Raw genomic sequence first — 23895 nt, forward strand, 5'->3', positions numbered from 1 at the left:
CCGTGGCGTCACTATGGGTCAGAAACAACTTCTTAAGACAAGACAAGTTTTGGCCCAAGGGAACTGTGACATGTCCACTGTGGGACGCTTGCACAGAAGTGCCACGGGCTACCCCAAGACGGCTGGGAGACTGCAAGTCCCCGGACATCAACCGTGTTTATTCTGAGTCCTGAATCCTGATGTGAACTGAATGAGAGCAGCCGAAAGGCCGCGATGGAAGCCGAATAGCTTTGACACCACTATCACATGTCTTGAGGAAAAAAAAAGAACACCTGCAGGAATTTCCAACTGTTGCAGAGGCATCTTAGTTGCTCTTGACCAGACCAGGGGTAGCTGGGGTAGGGGAGCAGTACAGGGGACCACTCTGCAGTTCACTCTCCCCAACTCCCTCACCTGTGGAAGTGACAGGGGGCAAGAGAGCACCTTTGATGACTGAGGGCCTCATGTACATATCTGTAATGTATTTATTCCTATTGATCTCTTTCTCTCCTCCCCGGACTGTATGCTCGCTGTGGGCAGAGAATGTATCTGTTTATTGCTGTATTGTGCTCTCCCAAGTGCTTAGTACAGTGCACAGCACATAGTATGCGCTCAATAAATACCATTGAATGAGTGAATGACAACTTTTCATTGATCCATTTGGGGAGGTGCGGGGAGGGAAGAAGAGAGGGAGAGAGAGAGAGACCAAGAGACAGAGAGAAAGAAAGAGAGGTATGTGTGTGTGTGTGTGTGCTGAGGGGTGGAAAACTGAGGCCCAGAAGAGGAAGGGGAAGCTGACAGGGATTCCCATACCACTCCTGCCACTGGAACTGGGTCCTTGGGCCATTCCACTAGACTCTAAGCTTCTGAAGGGTAAGGATCGCATCTATGAACTCTACTGAACTCTCATCATCATCATCAATCGTATTTATTGAGCGCTTACTATGTGCAGAGCACTGTACTAAGCGCTTGGGAAGTACAAATTGGCAACATATAGAGACAGTCCCTACCCAACAGTGGGCTCACAGTCTAAAAGGGGGAGACAGAGAACAGAACCAAACATATTAACAAAATAAAATAAATAGAATAGATATGTACAAATAAAATAAATAAATAAATAAATAGAGTAAAAAAATATGTACATATATACATATATACAGGTGCTGTGGGGAAGGGAAGGAGGTAAGATGTGGGGGATGGAGAGGGGGACGAGGGGGAGAGGAAGGAAGGGGCTCAGTCTGGGAAGGCCTCCTGGAGGAGGTGAGCTCTCAGTAGGACCTTGAAGGGAGGAAGAGAGCTAGCTTGGCGGATGGGCAGAGGGAGGGCATTCCAGGCTCGGGGGATGACGTGGGCCGGGGGTCGATGGCGGGACAGGCGAGAGCGAGGTACGGTGAGGAGATCCGCGGTGTTTAGTAGTGTGCTCTGCAAATAATGAGCACTCAATAGGCAGCATGGCCCAGTGGAAAAAGCATAGGCCTGGGAGTTGGATGACATGGGTTCCACTCCCATTGCATGCTGGAAAAAGCATCATCCCAGCTGGTTGGCCAACCAACACAGGCTCACTGGAACCCAGGTGGGCTTATCCCTGAACAGCTCCATGCAGTGACCCAATTAGACTTCCAACGATCAAGGATAACACACCCCATCCTTAGACTTCAGCCTGCGTAGTGGATAGAGCAAGGGCCTGGGATCTGGAAGGACGTGGGATCTAATCCCGGCTCTGCTACTTGTCTGCTGCATGACCGTGGCCAAGTCACTTCACCTCTCTGCGCCTCAGCATTTTAACGTCTTACCTAAACTGGAGCGGGTGTTCGACCGTTCAATTATTGCTCTCTTGCTGGGATTGTTTAGGACAGACCTCTTGGCGAGAGAAATGTCAGCTGTCACTCTGGTTATTGATATCCTGGGAACAGGAACACACAAAACAGAACACTCCAGTCAAAACTTCGCCAGGCACTAAGTGATTTACAACTACAGCTCTTAATAACTACTCGGTCCACTAGAGTGGGAAACAGTACAAGACCCGCCATTCAGGAGGATCTTAGAGAAGAGTCGACCGAGCGTTAAGATAAAAGGAAGGCGTAAGGGAAGGGGCACTCTTGGCATGAGCTATAAAGGCACCTCTTACTAGGATATTCAAACCTGACTCACCATGATCATCTGCTCTCTCTAATCCCCCTTGTAATCTACCCAATACCAGCAGGAAGTCAGAATGTCTTAAAGGATCCTGCTCCAACCACGAAGCAGCTAGAGCAGCTCCAAAACTTGGGAAAACCTTGAACTGTTAAGTGTTCGGATCGTGGCTAAAGATGTTGTCAGCTCTCCAACTGAAAGGTCGGCAGCCATGGCTCTTGAGTTTTCCACGATCACTCCGCCTCTAGAAATCTACTTTGGGTCTGTCCAACCATCTTTCCCTCACGGTCCTTCTCAAAACCAACTATTTCCTCCCTTTGAACGCTGCCAGCTCTCCAGCATACTTGGTAAATATTTTCCTATACCAATGGGAAAACTGCCTGTCGATTGTTAACTACACCTCCTCTCTGAGAAGCAGCGTGACCTAGTGGATGGAACACAGGCCTTGGAGTCGGAAGGACCTGAGTTCTAATCCTGTTCCACCACCAACTGGGAATTGACTGGGGTTCCCTCACCACCCTTGCTGCTGAAATTGGGGCCTTGGGTCATTCCGCTGGACAGTAAGCTCCCTAGGGGCAGGGATCATGCCTACATAACTCTACTGTACTCTCCCAGGTGTTTCGTACAGTGCGCTGCACATAGTAAGTGTGCCGTCCATAAGGAGCTGAGGAGGTGAGGAGTTGGGTTTTGGGGGGTTTTTTGGAAGGGCAATCTGCATTTCAATGTCACAGAAAAGGAGCTCATTTTCGGCCAAAGAACTTAGAGGGCCCAGTAAGCGAGGCTGAAGTCTCAAGCCTTTGGACATTATCTGCTGCTTCAGTGATGGACTCTTTGAAGAAGTACCATTTATACCTCTTTGCTCTCTCTTGGATGTAAGCATTGTAAACATCAATTATTCAGGCTAATGACCAAACAGCAGCAGCAGGATTTTAGTCCTTAGAGATTCCCTTTCTTAGTGAATGTTAATTATTCAGAGCTCATTAACTTTCTAGCCAATTGCAGGACTGCAGGACTTGCGATTCTGTCGTTCAGGCATTCTCCGCAACGAGGAATGTATCGGGGTTGTCTATTTGGCCAAGAGAACGGGGGGCCCCGCTGCATTCTGGCTGCAGGCATCCCAGGAACAAAACTGTTTTGCCTCTTAATAAAGATTTGTTCCAGTCTTCTAGGAACTGATAATTATGCAGGAGCGGAGGAACCTACTAGAAGTTGTGGGTTTGGTGGCTCCTGGAAAACTGTGAGCGGAATACTAAAAAGATGGCGTATTCTCACTGGGGTGCTGTTTAGTGCAGTTCCACCAGGAATCTTAGTTTGCTTAGGTCTCTCCCATCATTAAAAAAAAAAAATTAAAAAGTCTCCAGTCAACTTACAGCCTGCTGAAGTTTGGCAAGGCCTGAGAGGGGCTCCGGATGGAGAAAAAGTAGAGAGAGAGAGGCAGACAGAGGTGTGCATGTTGGGATGGCAGAACAGATCTCCAGAGTTACCATAACACCACGGACCCAGAGATGATGGCAGGGGCACTAACACTGCATCATCTCATGGGAGCTCTGCCCGTGCCCACACTCTGCCAACTCGTCCTGGGCCAACTCCCTCCTGTCAAATAGAATGGCAGGGCCCCTACAGTGTTGCCTCTTATTCTTTCCAAACTTCCTGGGTAGGCTTACCTGCCTGGCTGGTGGCTCCGGTTCTCCTCGGCAATATGATTTCCATCCCTCACCACCTACTGCGGCTCCGCTCAGCCCATCCTCACTCCAACGTGGCTTCCCTCCCTCCCCAGATGCACTAAGGGCTCCAAAAGTCTCCTTTCAGCCTCTTCTCCTGAGCCTCTTACCCTTTGGCTCTGCAGCTCTCACTGTGGCTGCTTATTTTGTGGCAGGAAACTCCAGGCAAAGTTTGGCCACTGAGAGGCCAAGGAATAATAATAATAATTAAGGTATTTCTTAAGCGCTTCCTATGTGCCAGGCACTGTACTAAGCGCTGGGCTGGATCTAAGCAAATCGAGTTGGACACAGTCCCTGTCCCACATGCGGCTCACACTCTTAACCCCCGTTTTATAGATTAGGTAACTGAGGTCCAGAGAAGTGACTTGCCCAGGTCACACGGCAGATAAGTGGCGGAGCCGGGATTAGAACCCATGACCTTCTGACACCCAGGCCCGGGCTCTGCCCACTATACCATGCTGCTCCCAAACTGTGGCTAGCCCTCTGGCATTTCCAAGATTGCTTTATCCACTTCTTGAATTTAGCCTATTTCCCCAGCCACCCCCAACTCCAAGATACCACAGGACCGGATAAAGAATCGGTGAAAAAAGGCTGGGGTGTCTTCAGAGGCACTCAGTGGGAAAAACTCTGCTCACTCTTCCAAGAGTAAAAGTACCAGCCAACTGCTTTGGGCTGTTGCTTCCTTCCGCCTAACTCCAACTGCAGTTTGAGCAGGGTAGCTGTCAAATCTGAAGACCACCCTACCTAAACCAATGGGAAGAACCGAGCCCCTCACCGGCATCTGGGATCAGCAGTCCAGAACTCTGTTCATGCCACAGATTGCTCATGCCATTCCTTAGCCAATCTATATTTCCCTTCCTGGTGACTCCTCGAGTGCCGCTGGCTGGAAAGTTATATTTAGGGTGCACTGTGGAAGCAAAATTTTGGTTTGTGGAAGAATGCCTCTCTTTCACTTTCCGGTGAAACTCAAAGGCTTTGTTCTCAACAGCAGCCCAATTACAGGCTCTTGCAATAGAGAAAGTCTATTTTACTGATAACCTAATACAGTCCACAGCTTTAATCCCTAGCATTTTCTTTGATATTTGGATAACACACAGAACACACAGTCTTTCCATTAAATTCGTTTTTAACCACATAGAGATGACTTAGAACTCACCAACAAATGGCAGAGAAAGAAGTTGAAAGTTAGGGATAAAATAAGGAGTTCTGCTCCATGCCAAAGGCTCTTTTGCCCTTGAAATTCAGTGTCATCTTTCAACCGTGCCAGGCCTCCTCTTGTTTTTAATTTTCCACCACTTGTTGAGAGAAATTCTACCGCAGTAGGCCTCCCATCCCCTTGAATCCACCAGCAGAACACAGAGGAAACAAAAACATGCAAAGGTCTGTAGGTCTCACCTCCCATCAAACCTGTGCTTCAAGAAGTCAAAGAGGGCTTTCTGCATCATGTCCGTCACCTTCTCAGAGGTGAGGAAGACAGAAAAAAGACCAGTGACAGAGAGAGAGAGAGGAAGAAATCAAAAGTGAGAGAAGGGGCAGAAGGTAAGAAACACGGCTAATAACCAATGTCTTCCTTTATCGCGGTCCATTAAGGCTGGAGAACTGAGACAACTATTTCTTTCTGACAACTGTTTTTATTTTTCTCTAATGAATTTTCCGATTTTTTACTCCCAGTATCGCTCAAATGTATGAACTGGTTTCAACGACCCAAGTTATCTGAAATCTGATATCCGACATTTCATCTCTCCCCTCCCTCTACCATTATTTCTTCTTATCCAGAGGGAGTAAGACAACCTCCAACCAATGAGATTTCCCCGATAACCCATTCTTAACGTCTAGAAACACTTGGCTAAAATCAAGTTCAGGAACCCTATGTCAAGAACATCCCAGAAGGATGAATTTTGATGCTACAGTGATGAGGCAGTCAGTAAAACTGGGAAATAGCTCCAATAGGGCTCACAGCATTATTACTACTAAAAATAGGGAAACCGGGATATCACTCCAGGCTTCTGCCCTCCGGGCAGTCGTGACGGTGAGGCTTGATGGAAGGCAGGAAGAAGTGCTCAGTAAACAAGCGCTTAGTACAGTGCTGTGCACACAGTAAGCGCTCAATAAATACGATTGATTGAATGAAAGTGCAGAAGTGTCTAAATGTCCCAGAATGTTTTGGAGGTATCAATTGAGCATGCAGGACATATTTGAGCTTGCTCCAATGCCACCATGGAAATCCAAGCCTTTAAAAACATGAGGGAGGAGAGAGGGCCAGTGCCAGGTATGCTGCCCAATATATTTGAGACAGTCCCAATTCGAAGGCATGCATGTATTTTTTAGAATTCCCCACAAAAATCTAGGTGTACCCCTTCTCAATCAGGATGTATGGTCACCCTACTAATGTAGACAATTCCCCATAGTAAACCCAGAAGACAGAAGATCCCAGAAACACGGAGTCCACCGAAAATCCCCAAGCCTCATTTCAGCCACCTGGCATCTTTACCCAAAACAGAGGGGCTAAATGAACATTTTGGGTTTCACCTCCTTTCGCTTCCTCCTGTCACCCCTTTCCACGGAGGAAACAATTGACAGGGTGGGGAGAGGGGTGGTGTGTGGAAGGGAGAAGCTGGAGGAGGGAGAAGCCCAAGGGCGAGGATCATTGTTAATGATGTATATTTAGCTTTAATTCTATTTGTTCTGATGACTTGACACCTGTCCACATGTTTTGTTTTGTTGTCCGTCTCCCCCTTTTAGACTGTGAGCCCGTTGTTGGGTAGGGACCGTCTCTATATGTTGCCGACTTGTACTTCCCAGGCACTTAGTACAGTGCTCTGCACACAGTAAGCGCTCAATAAATATGACTGAATGAATGAATCTGGACAACGTGCCGTGAGGGCGCTCAGACTTTGAGGGAAATCAGTTCAGGGCTGCGAGCCTAGGTGACGTTAACGAAACAAGGAACCGGACAAAATGGAGCGGCGCATTTACCTCATAACCTTTCAGTGACGGACCCACCAACACCACTGGCCTCATGGATGGCACGACATCGTAGGGAGGAATGTGCTCCGTCTGAAAGAAGATGGGGAGGGGGGGTCGTCCCTCAGTGACCGGGGTAGAACGATCACAGTATTTCAATGCTCTTCAGCTACCATTTGGCTACACCCACCCCACACAGCGCCATGGGGCAGTGGGGAACAGCTCACGTTCTGCAGCTGATCAGTTCACGGACACCGGACACGGTAGGCAAGCACCGAAACCTTAACGGCCGATGGAGAGACGGACATGCCAAAGGAAAAAAAAAAATCCCAAACTTACCACTTTTTGCTTCTGCTTTGCTAAAAGACAACAACAAGAACTGTATCAATTAACCAAGCAGCCAACGGTATTTACTGAACGCTTACTGGGTGCAGAGCGCTGTATTCATTCTTTCGATCATTTACTGAGTGCTTACTGCGTGCAGAGCACTGTACTAAGTGCTTGGGAAGTACAAGTTGGCAACATATAGAGAGGGTCCTTACCCAACAACGGGCTCACAGCCTAGAAGTGCTGTACTAAGCACTTGGGAGGATGCTATAGCAGAGATCAGTAGACATGATCCCTAAGCATGCAATCCAAACTCCCGGCAAGCAGACAAGTTCTGGTTTTAAGTGGTGGGAGAGTGGGCCAGTGGTACTAATCCTCTCTGCATTTCCCAGCCCCATCTCCGGGTTGGAGCAGCCCCGTGGGTTTTGTCCACAGCTGTGAAACGACACATTTTCCTGACATATCGGGCAGCTTTTTCCACTGCTTCTTTCTGGCAGGCCCCAGAGCCTTCAAAGGGAGGAGCTGAGAGGGGAATTTGGGGTCCTTTCCGTGGGTGGCCCACCCTAGAAGGCATTAGTTGGGGAGGGGAGCTAGAGCAGGGCAGGCTGAGAAACCTTTTTCATGCCACAGAGATGACCTAGGGTGTGCTGCAGCCTGAATAATAATGATAATAATAATAATAATAATAATAATGGCATTTATTAAGCGCTCACTATGTGCAGAGTACTGTTCTAAGCGCTGTGGAGGTTACAAGGTGATCAGGTTGTCCCACAGGGGGCTCACAGTGTTCAACCCCATTTTACAGATGAGGGAACTGAGGCCCGGAGAAGTGAAGTGACTTGCCCAAAGTCACCCAGCTGACAAGTGGCAGAGCCGGGATTTGAACCCATGACCTCTGCCTCCAAAGCCCGGGCTCTTCTCCACCGAACCACGCCGCTCCTCAACCACGCTGCTTCTCAACCACGCTGCTTCTGAAGGCTGAGAGACTTCGTGTTCAGGCTGGCTCTAAGGGCAGAGGCAAGATCAGATCCCCATCTACCCCATCTAAGCTAGTTCTCTTCAAAGCCCTACTGAGAGCTCACCTCCTCCAGGAGGCCTTCCCAGACTGAGCCCCCTCCTTCCTCTCCCCCTCCTCCCCCCAGCCTTACCTCCTTCCCCTCCCCACAGCACCTGTATACATATATATATATATATATATATAAATATAAAATAAACTATAAATATATATGTATGTATTATGTTTGCACATATTTATTACTCTATTTATTTTACTTGTACATATTTATTCTATTTATTTTATTTTGTTAATATGTTTTGTTTTGTTGTCTGTCTCCCCCTTCTAGACTGTGAGCCCGCTGTTGGGTAGGGAGTGTCTTTATATGTTGCCAACTTGTACTTCCCAAGCACTCAGTACAGTGCCCTGCACACAGTAAGCGCTCAATAAATACGATTGAATGAATGAATCTACCCTTCACCCCAGCAACGATCTGGCAACAGATCTGGGAAGCCACGAGACTTAGTGGATAAAACACGGGCCTGGGATTCAGCAGGACCTGAGTTCTAATCCCGGCTCCGCCACATGTCTGCTGTGTGACCTTGGGCGAGTCACTTCACTTCTCTGGGCCTCAGTTCCCTCATCTGGAAAACGGGGATTAAGAGCGTGAGCCCCATGTGGGACAGGGACTGCGTCCAACCTGATTAACGTGTATCTACCCCAGCGCTTAGAACGGTGCGGGGCACAAAGTAAGTGCTTAACAAGTACCATAGTTATTATTAGCATTATTATCTACCCCCATCGAGGTTTTTCCCGTCACTGCGCTGGAGCCCCTGAGGTCCGTCAGTCCGGGAATAACAGGCTGCAGACGCCAGAGGTACATTCTTCCTGGTGGCCCCAATACAGAATATCCAGGTTCAAGGGATGTAGAGGCCTCCCTCCCATTTCTAGGGGTCGGGCTTTGTGTCCAGGAGGGAGCCAGACCTAAAGCCCCAAAGCTTGCCCTCTTTGAGGCCCCACCTCCACCTTTGAACATGTCACCACTCCCAGCACGCCATCGTCACATCGCTGGCCCAACTGTCATCATTTCCCCCAAGGGTTGCTGTGAAGGGACCACCACTTTCCAATTCCTTCCACCGCTGATCCTGCAAGGCCCAGGCTGATACACGAGGCACAGGGTGAAAGATCCCCCCAGCTCGGGCCACCACAGATCACTGCTTTATCGTGGTCCGGGTGGTTCATAAGGTTTGTTTGACTTTCAGTGATCGGCACACAGTGTATGGGACCCCAACATATAATAATAATAATAATGATGATGGCATTTATTAAGTGCTTACTATGTGCAAAGCACAGTTCTAAGCGCTGGGGAGGTTACAAGGTGATCAGGTTGTCCCACGGGGGGCTCCCAGTCTTAATTCCCATTTTACAGATGAGGTAACTGAGGCACAGAGAAGTTAATAATAATAATAGCAGCATTTGTTAAGCGCTTACTATGTGCAGAGCACTGTTCTAAGCGCTGGGGGGGATACAAGGTGATCAGGTTGTCCCACGTGGGGTTCACAGTCTTAATCCGCATTCTACAGATGAGGTGACTGAGGCCCAGAGAAGTGAAGTGACTTGCCCAAAGTCACCCAGCTGACAAGTGGCAGAGCTGGGATTCGAACCCATGACCCCTGACTCCCAAGCCCGGGCTCTTTCCACTGAGCCACGCTGCTTCTCTAAGTCACACAGCTGACAATTGGCGGAGCTGGGATTTGAACCCACGACCTCTGACTCCAAAGCCCGTGCTCTTTTCCACCGAGCCACGCTGCTTCTCATCAATAAACATAAAGGAGGTCAACTCTTTAAAAGCTCTTTAAAAAAAAAATCAACCTTCTAAAATGCTCCTAGGCTGGCAGCGTTGCCATTTATTTCAAAACAGCAAAAATGGGACAAGAGTTCAAATAAATCCCTCACCAGTCGAAGTGGGCGTAGCTCGAAACGTTCCCGATACCATTTCGCCGAGGCTGGAAGACGAATTTCCGCTCGATTTCCTAGGGCGTTACAAAGGGGAATTGTTAGTGCTAATATCCCGGATTTTCCTACAGCAGAACCAGATCAGCGAGGGCTTGGGTTGCTTTATCTGTTCAACAAAATAACTCAATTGGAAGGCAACTCTTGCTTTTCCCTCCTGGAGTTAGACAAGCAATTAAAATGTGACCAGCCAGGATCGAACATTTCAGTTGTGTTTAGAAAACCTGCCTTCCTTAATCCTTGACTGAGTCCCAAAGGATCTGACCTTTCCAGTAAGCAGCGAAAACATCTTTGAAGGTTTTCTAGAAGCGGGAATTGTGTCGTCTAGTGCACTCTTCCAAGCGTTTAGCACACTGCTCTGTATAGTATAGAGAAGCAGCGTGGCTCAGTGGAAAGAGCCTGGGCTTTGGAGTCAGGGGTCATGGGTTCGAATCCCAGCTCTGCCAATTGTCAGCTGTGTGACTTTGGGCAAGTCGCTTCACTTCTCTGGGCCTCAGTTCCCTCATCTGTAAAATGGGGATTAAGACTGTGAGCCCCCTGTGGGACAACCTGATCTCCTTGTAACCTCCCCAGTGCTTAGAACAGTGCTTTGCACATAGTAAGTGCTTAATAAATGCCATTATTATTATTATTATTATGCTCAATAATTACTATTGAGTGAATGATTCTGAGCCACCCCAGGGAACAGAGTGGGAGAAAGTGGAGAACCACTTTCCTTTTAGACTGTGAGCCCACTGTTGGGTAGGGACTGTCTCTATATGTTGCCAACTTGTACTTCCCAAGCGCTTAGTACAGTGCTCTGCACACAGTAAGCGCTCAATAAATAAGATTGATTGATTGATTGATTGATTGAACCAGTAAATGGATCACAGGGAGGATTTTGCTTGAAGTGAATTCTCTTTGTGGCTGGATCTGAGGTCAGGGGAAGAGTCTGGGAAGGCTGGAGGAATCAGCGTGACCTAGTGGGTAGCACACAGGCCTAGGAGTCGGAAGGACCTGGGTTCTAATCCCAGCTCTGCCACTGGTCTGCTGGGTGACCTTGGGCAAGTCATTTCACTTCTCTGTGCCTCGGCTGTCTCCTCACCTGTAAAATGGGGATTAAGACTGTGAGCTCCAAGTGGGACATGGACTGTGTACAACTCAATGAGCTTGCATCTACCCCAGTGCTTAGTACAGTCTTTTAGACTGTGAGCCCACTGTTGGGTAGGGACTGTCTCTATATGTTGCCAATTTGTACTTCCTAAGCGCTTAGTACAGTGCTCTGCACATAGTAAGCGCTCAATAAATACGATTGATTGATTGATTACATAGTAAGCACTGAACAAATGCCATTAAAAAAGAGAAAAGGCCGATCTCATGCCCAATCGACACAGCAGCCTCGCTAGGTTCTGTGAGCCACCTCACCCAAGTCAGAATCTTCCCTTTGCCACAGTCTGAGATCATCTTCCTTCTCCTCTAAGACGGGAGAGGGGTGGGATGGGAAGAGTAAATGATGATGATGGTATTTCTTAAGCGCTTACTATGTGCAAAGCACTGTTCTTTGCACATAGTAAAGACGGAGTAAAGACGGAGATTGGGATGGCAGTGGGGAAAGGAGTGACAGGCCATCCTTTGGCCCCTCCGACTTCACCTGCCACAGCACAGGGGACGGTCCGAGGACTAGAAACTCAACAAGGGGAGAGAGGCGGGGCTGTTATCCAGAAGGTTCAGGTAGGGCCATTGCAAGAGGGACAACTCTAAGGTGGTTTTGGGAACTCCCACCTCTGCTGCTGCCAATTGGAGACAAAGGCCATCACCGCCTGCATCCTCCCAATTGGTCCGGCCTACGGAGAAAGTCAATCGATCGCTCCATCGAGAGCATTTTTTGAGCTCCTCCTGTGTGCACAGCATCGTATTAAGCGCTTGGTACTAACGCTACAACAGAATTAGTAGATATGATCTGTGCCCTGAAGGAGGCCGGAATCCAGTGGGGGAGAAAGACATTTTGGATAAGTTACGGCTGCTGCTAAAAGAAGCTGGGCAGGGAGGCAGGGAGAAGATATGAAGGGAGGTCACCCGATTGGGGCTAGGCCTTTGTACCGAGGCTCAACCAGGAACTCAGTTGCCCCCAGACGTCTATCCTACGGTTTCAACATTCCCTTTTTTGCCTTCTTAGAAGCAGTACGGCCTAGTGGCTAGAGCCCAGGCCTGGGAATCAAAAAGACCTGGGTTCTAATCCTGGCTCTGCCCCTTGTCTGCTGTGTGACCCTGGGCAAGTCCCTTCACTTCTCTGGGCCTCAGTTACCTCATCTGTAAAATGGGGATTAAGACTTTGAGCCCCATGTGGGACAGGGACTGTGTCCGACCTGATTAGCTTGGATCTACTCCAGCACTTACAACATTCATTCATTCATTCAATCGTATTTATTGAGCGCTTACTGTGTGCAGTGCTTTTTACATAGTAAGCGCTTATTATGTTTATTATTATGATGCCACCGGGGCATGCTGGTCTTTTCCCCAGAATTCTTGGTGAGTCCAAGGGAGTTCTGAGCCTCTGCTTAGAGCAGCACTGGGCTCTGCTTTCAGATGGCGAGGTGCCTCAACACTCTTCAGTCAGGGTTTCTGAAAATACATCCTGTACCCAAGAACATCCCAGAATGCCTCAACTGCCAAATCCAGAAATAGTCCTCCACTTCCACTGTCCTTCACGAAGGGAAAGAGTTTACAAAAATGGGGGAAAGACTCCCTCAGCGCACGAGGCCAGACATTAGTTCTAGTCCCAGCTCTGCCTGGCACGAGTCAAACAATCAATCATATTTATTGAGCACATTTACCGAGTGCAGAGCACTGTGCCAAGCACTTGGGAGAATACAGTGCAACCATATAACAGACAGATTCCCTGCCCACATTGAGCTTACAGCTAGAGTCACTTAACCTGTCTGTAAAACTGGACCAGGTTACTCGCTCTCTCCACCTATTAGACTGTGAGTTCCACATGGGACAGGGACTGGGGTCCAATCTGATTACTGCGTCTCTACCTTACTGCTTAGCACAGTGTCTCGGCACCCACAATGTGATTTATTATTAAGACTTACCCTCCATGAAAGCGTCCTCTTTTCTGCTCCTGCTGAATCCGGATATTCTCCAGTCGAAGGGGGCTCGGAATGAAACCGATTTCGCAGCCCTCCTTAACCAGCCTCCCTATCCACCAATCATTGTTGTATTTCTGCAATGCAGAGAGAAAGCCCGTTGCAATCTCGAGACCATATGCTCCAGCTCGCTCCAAACAACTGGCTGCCCTGCATCCCTAGTGTTTAATCTCCCCTTCCCGTTTCCCAGAGGGACCGAAAACAGACGAGGGCAGGCGCAGCATCAGTCCTCTGGGTACAGGAAAGGAAACTGCAAAAGCAGAACTGCCACCTGCATGCCAGAAATCATTCGTTCATTCAATCATATTTATTGAGCGCTTACTGTGTGCAGAGCACTGTACTAAGCGCTTGGGAAGTACAAATCGGCAACATCCTAAGACTTCATTGTCATCACATGATACACACAAGCAGGACAGGCCTGTGTAAGGGGAGCTACCTGTATTTGAGATAGGATTAAAACTTCCTATGAAATTTAATTTTTTCCATTCTCCGGGGGGAAATAATTCTACCCAATTCAGCCACGTCTGCCGGCTTTTAAGGGTTTCGTGGGTCTAGATTTGTCCTTACAGGGGTTTCTTTTTAAAAAAGACCACACTCACAGATCCCGAGCTGAGGCGATGCATTCAGCTCTCCAAAGGTTCAAGGTTACGAAATGGGATACCTTTAGGCACAAGGCCTATGTACAGGACATCAAAAACTAGTGGTTTCCTTAATTTTGAGAAGTTGCACTCATGCTCAGGGGTATTGACTTGGAGATATTTGAAGAAAGCCCTCTGTCTTACTTTGATGGGATGCAGGAAAAATTTTTTTCCCCGTCTGACCATTCATCGGTGTGTTCCATATAGATCCCTAGTCACCTACCGGGGGAAGCAGCATGGCCTACTGATAGAGCACAGGCCTGGGAGCCAGAGGACCTGGGTTCAAATCCCAGCTCTGCCATGTACCTGCTGTGTGACCTTAGGCCAGTCACTTACCTTTTTTGTACCTCAGTTCCCTCACCTGCAAAAAGGGGATTCAACACGGGCTCTCCCTCCTATTCAGACTGTGAGCCTCACAGAGAAGCAGCGGAGCTTCATGGAAAGAGCCCAGGCTTGGGAGTCAGAGGATGTGGGTTCTAATCCCAGCTCCGCCATTTGTCTGCTTTGTGACTTTGGGCAAGCCACCTAACTTCTCTGAGTTATCTAATCTAGACTCTAGACTGTGAGCCCGTTGTTGGGTGGGGACCGTCTCTATATGTTGCCGATTTGTACTTCCCAAGTGCTTAGTACAGTGCTCTGCACACAGTAAGCACTCAATAAATGATTGAATGAATGAATGAATAATCTGTAAAATGGGGATTAAGACTGAGAGCCCCACATGGGACAACCTGATTCCCTTGTTTACTTAGAACAGTGCCTGGCACATATTAAGAGCTTAACAAATACCGTAACTATTATTATTATTATTTATTATTATGTGGGACCTGATGATCTTGTATTAGCACTGAGTAAAGCGATTGGCACATAGTAAGCACTTAACAAATACCACAATTATTACCTGTGTGTATGCACACAAAACAGCTTGCTCCTTTGTGAAACAGCTTTTAGCCTAAACCCCTGATTTAAGTTAGTGTTTGGAACAACATAATACACAGCTTCCAGGGGGATGGATGAGGTGCAGGATTTACCTCAAGTACAAGCACTTTGAGAAACTCATACTGGGTCTTCTCCATACTTTTCAAGAATCACTGAGCCTTGATCAACCGCTTCAGGAAAATTCCCTTTGTAAGCTCCTTGTGGGCAGGGATCAAGGCTAACACTTCTACTCTCTTGTCCTTTCCCAAGTGCTTAGTCCAGTGCTCTGCACACAATAAGCCCTCAATAAATATCATCGATGGACTGGGATACACTTCGGTTTCCGTCAATTTCCAGCAGCCTCAGCCAGCCTCTGGCGAGGTGACTCTAGTTCGGTGTAAATCCCTCTTACTTTGACTTTCCTCAAGCATTTAGACCTCTCTCTAGAGAGAGCTTTCTTATCTGTAGTTTCAAGGCCTTCAAATCCCAGCAGGATTACCGCCTTAAGGCCGGACATGACATGCCCGAATTAAGAGGGAGTCGGAGAGCATCAGAGAACAGAAAAAGCAGGAAGACGATGGAAGATTCCGGACGGGATCGCTGAAACCCTTCAAAGTCAAGACGAGGACGATTCTGTCGTTCTTAGGATGCTGCCTGACGTCTGAATAGGTTTAACCCTGGAAACCGGGTATGATCTTTGGGCTAATTTTCCACAGGTCTAAGGCCTGATCAAACATTTTTCCAGGCTCTGGGTCTCTGACTGTGAGAAGTCTTTTTCTCTATGCTTAGATATAAAAGGGAACTCATCACCATCCGAGTTGTCACCTCTGTGTACTTGGAAATGATTCCCCAAGGGCAACTGGCTGGAAAGAATAATCACTAAAGCATGTGCCCCCTGGGCAGTACCAAGGGTAATCCCTTCATCCATCAATCAGTTATATTTATTGAGAACTGTACTAAGCGCTTAGGAGAGTACAACATAGCAGAGTTGGTTAACACATTCCCTGCCCACAATGGGATTAGGACTGTAAATTCGTCTCTAGACTGTAAACTCAGTGCTTAGAACAGTGCTTTGCACCTATTATATCATCATTATTATAATCATTATTATACTCATTCATTCATTCATTCAATCGTATTTATTGAGCACTTACTGTGTGCAGAGCACTGTACTAAGCGCTTGGGAAGTACAAGTTGGCAACATATAGAGACGGTCCCTACCCAACAGTGGGCTCACAGTCTAAAAGGGGGAGACAGAGAACAAAACCAAACATGCTAACAAAATAAAATAAATAGAATAGATATGTACAAGTAAAATAAATAAATAAATAGAGTCATAAATATGTACAAACATATATACATATATACAGGTTATTGTTCTAGTGTACTCTCCCAAGGGCTTAGTACAGTGCTTTGCACATAATAAGCATTCAATAAATATGACTGAATGAATGAAAGTGGGGGCAGTAGTCCTGCCTTCTTAAGGAATGGGCTGTGAGAGGTTAGATTTTCTCCTCCAAGACATCCACTAGCCATTTCTGCTGTAATCTCAGTCCCTGTTTCCAACAGAAGCAGGATTGAGATAGAAGGTGAGACCAAGAAGACCTTTGGAGGTGGCCTGCTATTGACTCCGGTGGCCGTTTTGGCGATGCCGCTGAAAAGCACAAAACACGTAGCTTCTGCTGGTTACGGGAGCAGGCCCCTTCTTATAATAATAATAATGGCATTTATTAAGCGCTTACTATGTGCAAAGCACTGTTCTAAGCACTGGGGGGATACAAGGTGATGAGGTTGCCCCACGTGGGGCTCACAGTCTTCATCCCCATTTTACAGATGAGGGAACTGAAGCCCAGAGAAGTTAAGTGACTTGCCCAAAGTCACACAGCTGACAAGTGGCAGAGCCGGGATTTGAACCCATGACCTCTGACTCCAAAGCCCGGGCTCTTTCCCACTGAGCCACGCTGCTTCTTATGCCAAATGTTTGCACATCCTTGGCCAGGAAAAAACCAAAATATAGACGGAGAAAGGGGAAGGGGGTAGAAAGATGCTTTTGTTTAAAAGCAAGGGAGAGGCTCCAACACTGAAAAGCAGGACCTGGGTTCTAATCCCGGTTCCACCACTTGTCTGCTGTGCGACCTTGGGCAAGTCATTTCACTTCTCTGGGCCTCAGTTCTCTCATTTGTAAAATGGGGATTAAGACTGTGAGCCCCATTTGGGATAGGAACTGTGATGAATTTGGATCTAACCCAGGACTTAGTACAGTGCCTGTTACATAGTAAACACTTAACAAATACCATTGAAAAACTATTTCAAACCATATTCCTAAAAATGTAAACCTGCTCCTTTCTTCTCCTTGAAGGGAGAGTGACAAGATGCTGGCTTTGTAGCAGAGAAGCAGAGTGGCTCAGTGGAAAGAGCCCGGGCTTGGGAGTCAGAGGTCATGGGTTCTAATCCCGGCTCCGCCGCTTGTCAGCTGTGTGACTTTGGGCAAGTCACTTCACTTCGCTGTGCCTCAGTTACCTCATCTGTAAAATGGGGATTAAGATTGTGAGCCCCACATGGGACAACCTAATCAACTTGTATCCTCTCCAGTGCTTAGAACAGTGCTTTGCACATATTAATTGCTTAACAAATACCAAAATTATTATTATTGTAAGCTCACCCTGGCTCAGTCACCAGGGTTTAATTGGGGTGAGGGGAGGAGAGACTTTGGCTGTGGTTGACCCGGCATCCAGGAGCCCACGATGACATGGCTGGGACATGCTGGGAGCAGGCCAGGAGCAATTCATACAAGTAACATGGGAATATTTTCGGTTTCAGGCATCGTCCTTCTGCTTTTCTAAAATGGTGCCAGGTGGGACAGGTGGGGCCTGAAGGGGGTCTGAGCTTCCGAATTCTGTGGAAAAAGGTTTAAGGTGAGATGCCAGGGGGAGGGCAGTGGGTGGATTTTCCCCTCTCCGGAGCTGAGTAGGTGATGGAAAAGCCCCTGCTGTATGGCTGATTTCCTTAGTTGGTATACACTCTCCTCTTTTACAGCTGGGAACACTTTACTGGATTTACAGATCTCCCCAGTAGTAAAACAATTATCGTTTCTGATCTCTTTGTAAAGGGTGAATTTTTATTTCTTTTCAATGAGATATGAAAAACATGCACTTCTGCAAACACAATCAGTGGTTGAGTGTTTTCCCCAGGCTTTTACAGACCAAAAGTTCCGAATATTAAGAAGAAATTAAATCTCACCTAACATGCCCTGGTTTCTGACATTCTGTATGCCGCCAACTTGTACTTCCCAAGCGCTTAGAACAGTGCTCTGAACACAGTAAGCGCTTAATAAATACAATTGAATGAATGAATGAATTCTAAGCAGAGAGCAGCTGGAACTAGGACCTTCTAATTGCGATCTTCACCCAACCTAACCACGATTCTCACAGGAAATGGGTCCATATCATTAGAATACAATATAATTTGTGTGTTGAAATTCAGGTGATTTTCCATTATCAATCAATCGTGTCGGTTGAGTTCTTGTTGTGTGCAGAGCACCGTATTACGCACTTGGAAGAGTGCAATTTAAGAGTTGGTAGGCACGTTTCCTGCCCACAATGAGTTTACAGTCTAGAGGGAGAGACAGACATGAATCACCCACATTCTACAGTAATCAACCTGTAAATGAATGCTTTTGATAGCTTTAACCCTACAGAAGGGGGCCCTTCAATGGTACTGTACAGTAATATTCATTATTATTATTAATAATATGGTACAGTAATAGCAATGATAACTATAAACATGGGGTTTGGGGTCTTTTCGGTTTTTTTTTTTCAAAACTCTTCCCAATTACTACCTGCCAGTCACTGTACTAAGCACTGGGGTAGATCCGAGATAACTGGATTGGACACAGCCCCTGTCCCACATAGCGCTCATAGTCTCGATCTCCATTTTACAGACGAGGGAACTGAGGCACAGAGAAATTCAGGGAATTGTCCAAGGTCACACAGCAGACAAGTGACGGAGCTGGAATTAGAATCCTGGTTCTCCTGACTTTTCCAGGCCTGTGTTCTATCCACGAGGCCACGCTGCTTCTCTTGAGTAGAACAACGAAGCTACTCAAGGAGAATACACCGCTGCCTTTCAGGGTTGGAGCTGACTGAATCTCGTCCCATGGGATTAAAACGTCAATCCGATTGAAAGGACCCCATGGGACGAGATTCAGTCAATTCCAACCCTGAAAGGCAGTGGTGTATTCTCCTTGAGTAGCTTCACTTATTAAAACGTTGATCCGACTGAAAGGACCCGGGAGGGAAGAAGTCCTGGCTAATCAAGGGATGCCCCACTGCCAGGTGATCGGTTTTCCCTTTGATCACCATCATCATCATCATCAATCGTATTTATTGAGCGCTTACTATGTGCAGAGCACTGTACTAAGCGCTTGGGAAATACAAATTGGCAACAGAGACAGTCCCTACCCAACAGTGGGCTCACAGTCTAGAAGGGGGAGACAGAGAACAAAACCAAACATACTAACAAATTAAAATAAATAGATCACCGTGGGGCCTGGCAGCTCAGCTTGGTGCGGGGGACAGTTTTGAATGGGTGAGAGGAGTAGCGGGCTCTGCCCATCTTTACCTCTTTAATGTGCAGGAAGTCCTTGGCGTCAAAGGAGATGGCAGTACTGGGGACAGGCACATCTTCATCGAGAGCTCCGCAGTAACTCACGTTGGTCTTGACGGCAAAGGCTACAGGCTTGGACTAGGGATGAGAGCACACGGACAGTCAGTTACATTGCTCTTAGACGTTTCTCATCGAAAGGATTGAACGGGCCTTTGATGAACCCAAGCCTCAGTCAAGGGTCCCGCATTCTAGAGCCTTCTGGATATTCTCGGTTTCCTGAAGGGAAAGGGTTCCTTTCTGTCTCCCCGCCACACCCTACCTTTTCCCAGCCCACCTTTTCCCCGCCCAGAAAAGCCTCAACAGGGGACAAGTGACAACCACTGCTCTGTGGAAAAGCAGGGCCTGATTTATTCCTCACGACGGGTCCACATAAAAAACGAAAACATTTTTTAGCAGATTCCCAGACTCCAGGCCCCTGATTCCCAGTCCAAAATAAAGAAGGAAACTCATCTGAACTCCCGTGAGTGCCCAGTTTAAGCCTCATCCCATTCAGAAACCCAGAGGCCTGCTTCGTTGAGCTCGACAGATGCTTTCAAACGCTCTCTCCTCAGAAGTCAAAATGAACAGAAGAAAGGGGAAACGAGATGGCCTTTCAGAGAGTGAGGCACAACAGGGGAAGTCCTTCTACTGATTTAGGGATTACTGAGTCTGACAGCTCCATCACTTCAAACTCTCTCCAGATGCTGCCATCTCACTAGAAACCCAGGATTGCGGTGAGCCATTCCCATCTGGGAAACCCAGGGCTGTGGGGAGCTATTCCCAGTTGGGATGCACCGAATCCCAGTCAGAAAGGGATAGACGGTCACCTTTGCCCTTTCAAGCTGAATGGCTGCTTGCTGTTCTCTTTCCTGACGGATCGCTTCTCTGTCCTCTTCCAAAGAGACATCTGAATCAGATGGTCTGCTTGTGTAGGAATCTGCTGAACCCTGAAAAGGAAAATATGAAGACGAATGAGGCTGTGGGAAATACAACCAAAGAGAAATCTGTTTTCTAAAATTAATCAATCGATAGTATTTATTGAGCACTTACTGTACTAAGCACTTGGGGTGAATACAATATGAGTCGGAAGACAGAATCCCTGCCCACAAGGAGCTTACAGGAGTTTATTGAGCACTTCTCTGTGCAGAGCACTGTACTATGTGCTTGGGAGAGTACAGTACAAGAGAGTTGGTAAAAATGTTCCTTGCCCAGAATGAGCTTACAGTCTAGAGGGAAATGTGCTGGGAAGTTTTGTATTTTTGTGCCTTTCTGAGGAGTAAATTTTTGAAGCAGAATTGGAGCCAGGCCTGAAAGGAACAGGATGAAAAGGAAAATACTTCGCTTAGACAAATCGCCAGAGAATATACTGCAGCAGCGTGGTCTAGTGGAAAGATCACTGCCCTGGGAGCCAGAGGACTTGAATTATTTCTTGTCCCAGCTCCGCCACTTGCCTGCTGGGTGAGCTGGGGCATATCACTGCACTTCTCTGGGCTTCGGCTCTCTCGTCCGTAAAACGGGAGTATGAAACCTGTTCTCCCTCTTACTTAGAACGTAAGCCCCGTGTTTGACAGGGACTGTATTCTGTTCTAATGATCTTGGATCTACTCCAGTGCTTAGTACAGTGCTTAGCATATAGAATTTAACAAATACCCTGATTATTATTATGATGATGTTATTGCAGAAACATTATGTAACTCAAGGAAAATAAATGGATCTCTTTAGTCCCCGACATACAGCTTTTATTATCAGCTTGTCCAAGCACCAAGATGCTAATCAGCTTGTGGCCCTCGGTATGGATTCACCCATATTTTTAATGGTACATTGAGTCCAGCTAGCTCTACGGGATTTCACTGAAATCACCACTCTGCCCTAGTTTCTGAACCCTAACCCATGCCTTCTTCACAACTCCACCAGCCTGAATTTACACAGTCTTTCCCCTGGGGAGAAGAGTAAATACTTGATAAGCAGCAGTGGCCTAGAGGAAAGAACCCGGGGCCTGGGAGTGAGAAGGACCTGGGTACTAACACTGTTCTGCCGCTCATCTGCTGTGTGATCTTGGGCAAGTCACTTCATTTCTCTGGGTCTCAGTTCCCTCATCTGTAAAATGGGGATTAAGTCTGGGAGCCCCATGTGGGACACGCACCGTGTCCAAACTGATTAGCCCGGATCTACACCACTGCTTAGTACAGTGCCTCACACATAGTGCTTAACAAATACCATTTTAAAAAACCCCAAATTTGACAACATATATTTGCATAACTTACATGTTGCCCCCATTTCCTCATAGAGGGAACTGGATATTTCATAAGGGTATCTCGTTGGGAAAGGAGGATTAGGCCATCCCAAGGCGAAAACCTTTCCAATTTACAGATAGAGCATCTTTCATCTAAATCTATGATTGCATCAGGTTGAAAGGTATTGTAATTCCATCAAAACATCCACAGGAGATACCTCATTATTATTCTTCCCTCCACTTCCCTCTCCCTAGCTTAATTATCTATTCTTCTGCTGTTAACTATGCCAACCCGCTCAGACTGTTAACTTGTTGTGGGCAGGGAATGCGCCCGTTTATTGTGTATCCTCCCAAGCGCTTAGTAGAGTGTTCTGCACACAGTAAGCGCTCAATAAATACAATTCAATGAATGAATGAATGAATCTTCCCTTAACAGATGTATCCAAATTTCATTCCCATGTTTAGCTACTGGAAAAAGAGCACACCCTAATTATAGGCAAGACTCTTTCAACAACGCTTCACAGAAGCACTGCTTTGGGAAGCAGCATGGTCTATTGAATAAAACACAGGTCTGGAAGACAGAAGGATCTGGGTTCTAATCCTGGCTCTACCACTTGTCTGCTGCGTGACCATGGGCAAGTCCCTGCGCTTCTCCGTGCCTCAGTTACCTCATCTGTAAAATGGGGATTCAAAACCTGTTCTCCCTCCTACTGAGATTGTGAACCCCATGTGGTTCATGGGCTGCGTCCGATATGATTAGCTTGTATAGACCCCAGCGCTTAAGGCTCACTGGAAAGAGCACGGGCTTTGGACAGTGCATTGCACATAGTAAGCGCTTAATAAATACCATTATTATTATTATAATTATTATTATTATTATTTGGAGTCAGAGGTCATGGGTTCAACTCCCGGCTCTGCCAATTGTCAGCTGACTTTGGGCAAGTCCCTTGTAGACTGTGAACCCGTTGTTGGGTAAGGACCATCTCTATATGCTGCCAACTTGTACTTCCCAAGCGCTTAGTACAGTGCTCTGCACACAGTAAGTGCTCAATAAATACGATTGAATGAATGAATGAAAGTCACTTAACTTCTCTGTGCCTCAGTTGCCTCATCTGTAAAATGGGGATTAAGACTGTGAGCCCCCCATGGGGCAACCTGATCTTCTTGTAACCTCCCCAGCGCTTAGAACAGTGGTTTGCACATAGTAAGCACTTAATAAATGCCATCATCATTATTATTATTACCTGGAACATGGTAAGCTCTTAACGAGTACCATAAAAACAACAGTACAGTATTCATTCCAGTATATTTAACAAATGACATTGGTTAAGTCAGCATAAATTCAGCATAAAGAGGAGAGAACAGAATTCAGAAATATTTACAAATAATACTCTGATAATTTCACAGCTTCGTCTCCAACCTCAGGCACGCTTAGACGTGGGTGGTTGACGCAGGCAGAGTAGTGCTCAAAACTGTCAGGATTACCAGACATGAAGAAATTCTGGAGTGTGAAACGAGTAGGGTATGTTAATCACAGGGGACACTGTTGCAGCTTTGGGGTACCGTGACTCAACTCAGGAAGACAGTTTGCACCAGCCATTCAGGTACGAGGCTTGAAGTTTTTGTTTTTTAAATGGTATTTGTTAATAATAATAATAATAATGGCATTTGTTAAGCACTTACTATCCGCAAAGCACTGTTCTAAGCGCTGGGGAGGTAACAAGGTGATCAGGTTGTCCCACGGTGGGCTCACAGACTTAATCCCCATTTTACAGAAGAGGGAACTGAGGCGCAGAGAAGTGAAGTGACTTGCCCAAAGTCACACACCTGACAATTGGCGGAGACGGGATTTGAACCCATCATCTCTGACTCCAAAGCCCGTGCTCTTTCCACTGAGCCACGCTGTTAAGTGCTTACTATGTTCCAGGCTCTGTACTAAGTGCTGAGGTGGATACAAGCTAATCAGGAGGGACTTGGTCCCTGTCCCATATGGGGCTCACAGTCTTAATCCCTATTTTTCAGGTGAGGACATTAAGGCACAGAGAATTTAAGTGCAGTGAGGGACAGTGTCTAATCCAATTTGCTTGATCCATCCCAGCGCTTAGTACAGTGTCTGGCATATAGTAAAGAGCCTACAGTTTAGATGGGGAGACAGACAGTCAAATAATTTACAGATTGGGGAAATGGATATGTCCAAAAGGGCTTC

At 46.9% G+C, this 23895-nt stretch overlaps 1 protein-coding gene across 6 annotated transcripts in view; it reads right to left on the reverse strand.

Annotated features, from left to right (window-relative positions):
• CACNB4 (calcium voltage-gated channel auxiliary subunit beta 4) overlaps nucleotides 1-23895 on the reverse strand; it is a 143969-nt gene that overhangs the window by 11128 nt on the left and 108946 nt on the right. For 3 of the 6 annotated variants that reach the window (XM_038751657.1, XM_038751658.1, XM_038751659.1), the window contains 8 exons: nucleotides 20284-20403; nucleotides 19433-19555; nucleotides 13206-13336; nucleotides 10075-10151; nucleotides 7137-7156; nucleotides 6810-6890; nucleotides 5229-5287; nucleotides 1773-1882 (listed from right to left, as the gene is read on the reverse strand). In XM_038751657.1, the coding sequence (XP_038607585.1) occupies nucleotides 1773-1882; nucleotides 5229-5287; nucleotides 6810-6890; nucleotides 7137-7156; nucleotides 10075-10151; nucleotides 13206-13336; nucleotides 19433-19555; nucleotides 20284-20403 (721 nt within the window). Of the gene's footprint in view, nucleotides 1-1772; nucleotides 1883-5228; nucleotides 5288-6809; nucleotides 6891-7024; nucleotides 7082-7136; nucleotides 7157-10074; nucleotides 10152-13205; nucleotides 13337-19432; nucleotides 19556-20283; nucleotides 20404-23895 lie in introns of those variants that run through there. The other 3 variants (XM_038751660.1, XM_038751661.1, XM_038751663.1) reach the window with 3 other exon arrangements.

This window comes from Tachyglossus aculeatus, chromosome 9 (assembly GCF_015852505.1).
Source record: "Tachyglossus aculeatus isolate mTacAcu1 chromosome 9, mTacAcu1.pri, whole genome shotgun sequence".
NCBI classification, from domain to species: Eukaryota; Metazoa; Chordata; class Mammalia; order Monotremata; family Tachyglossidae; genus Tachyglossus; species Tachyglossus aculeatus.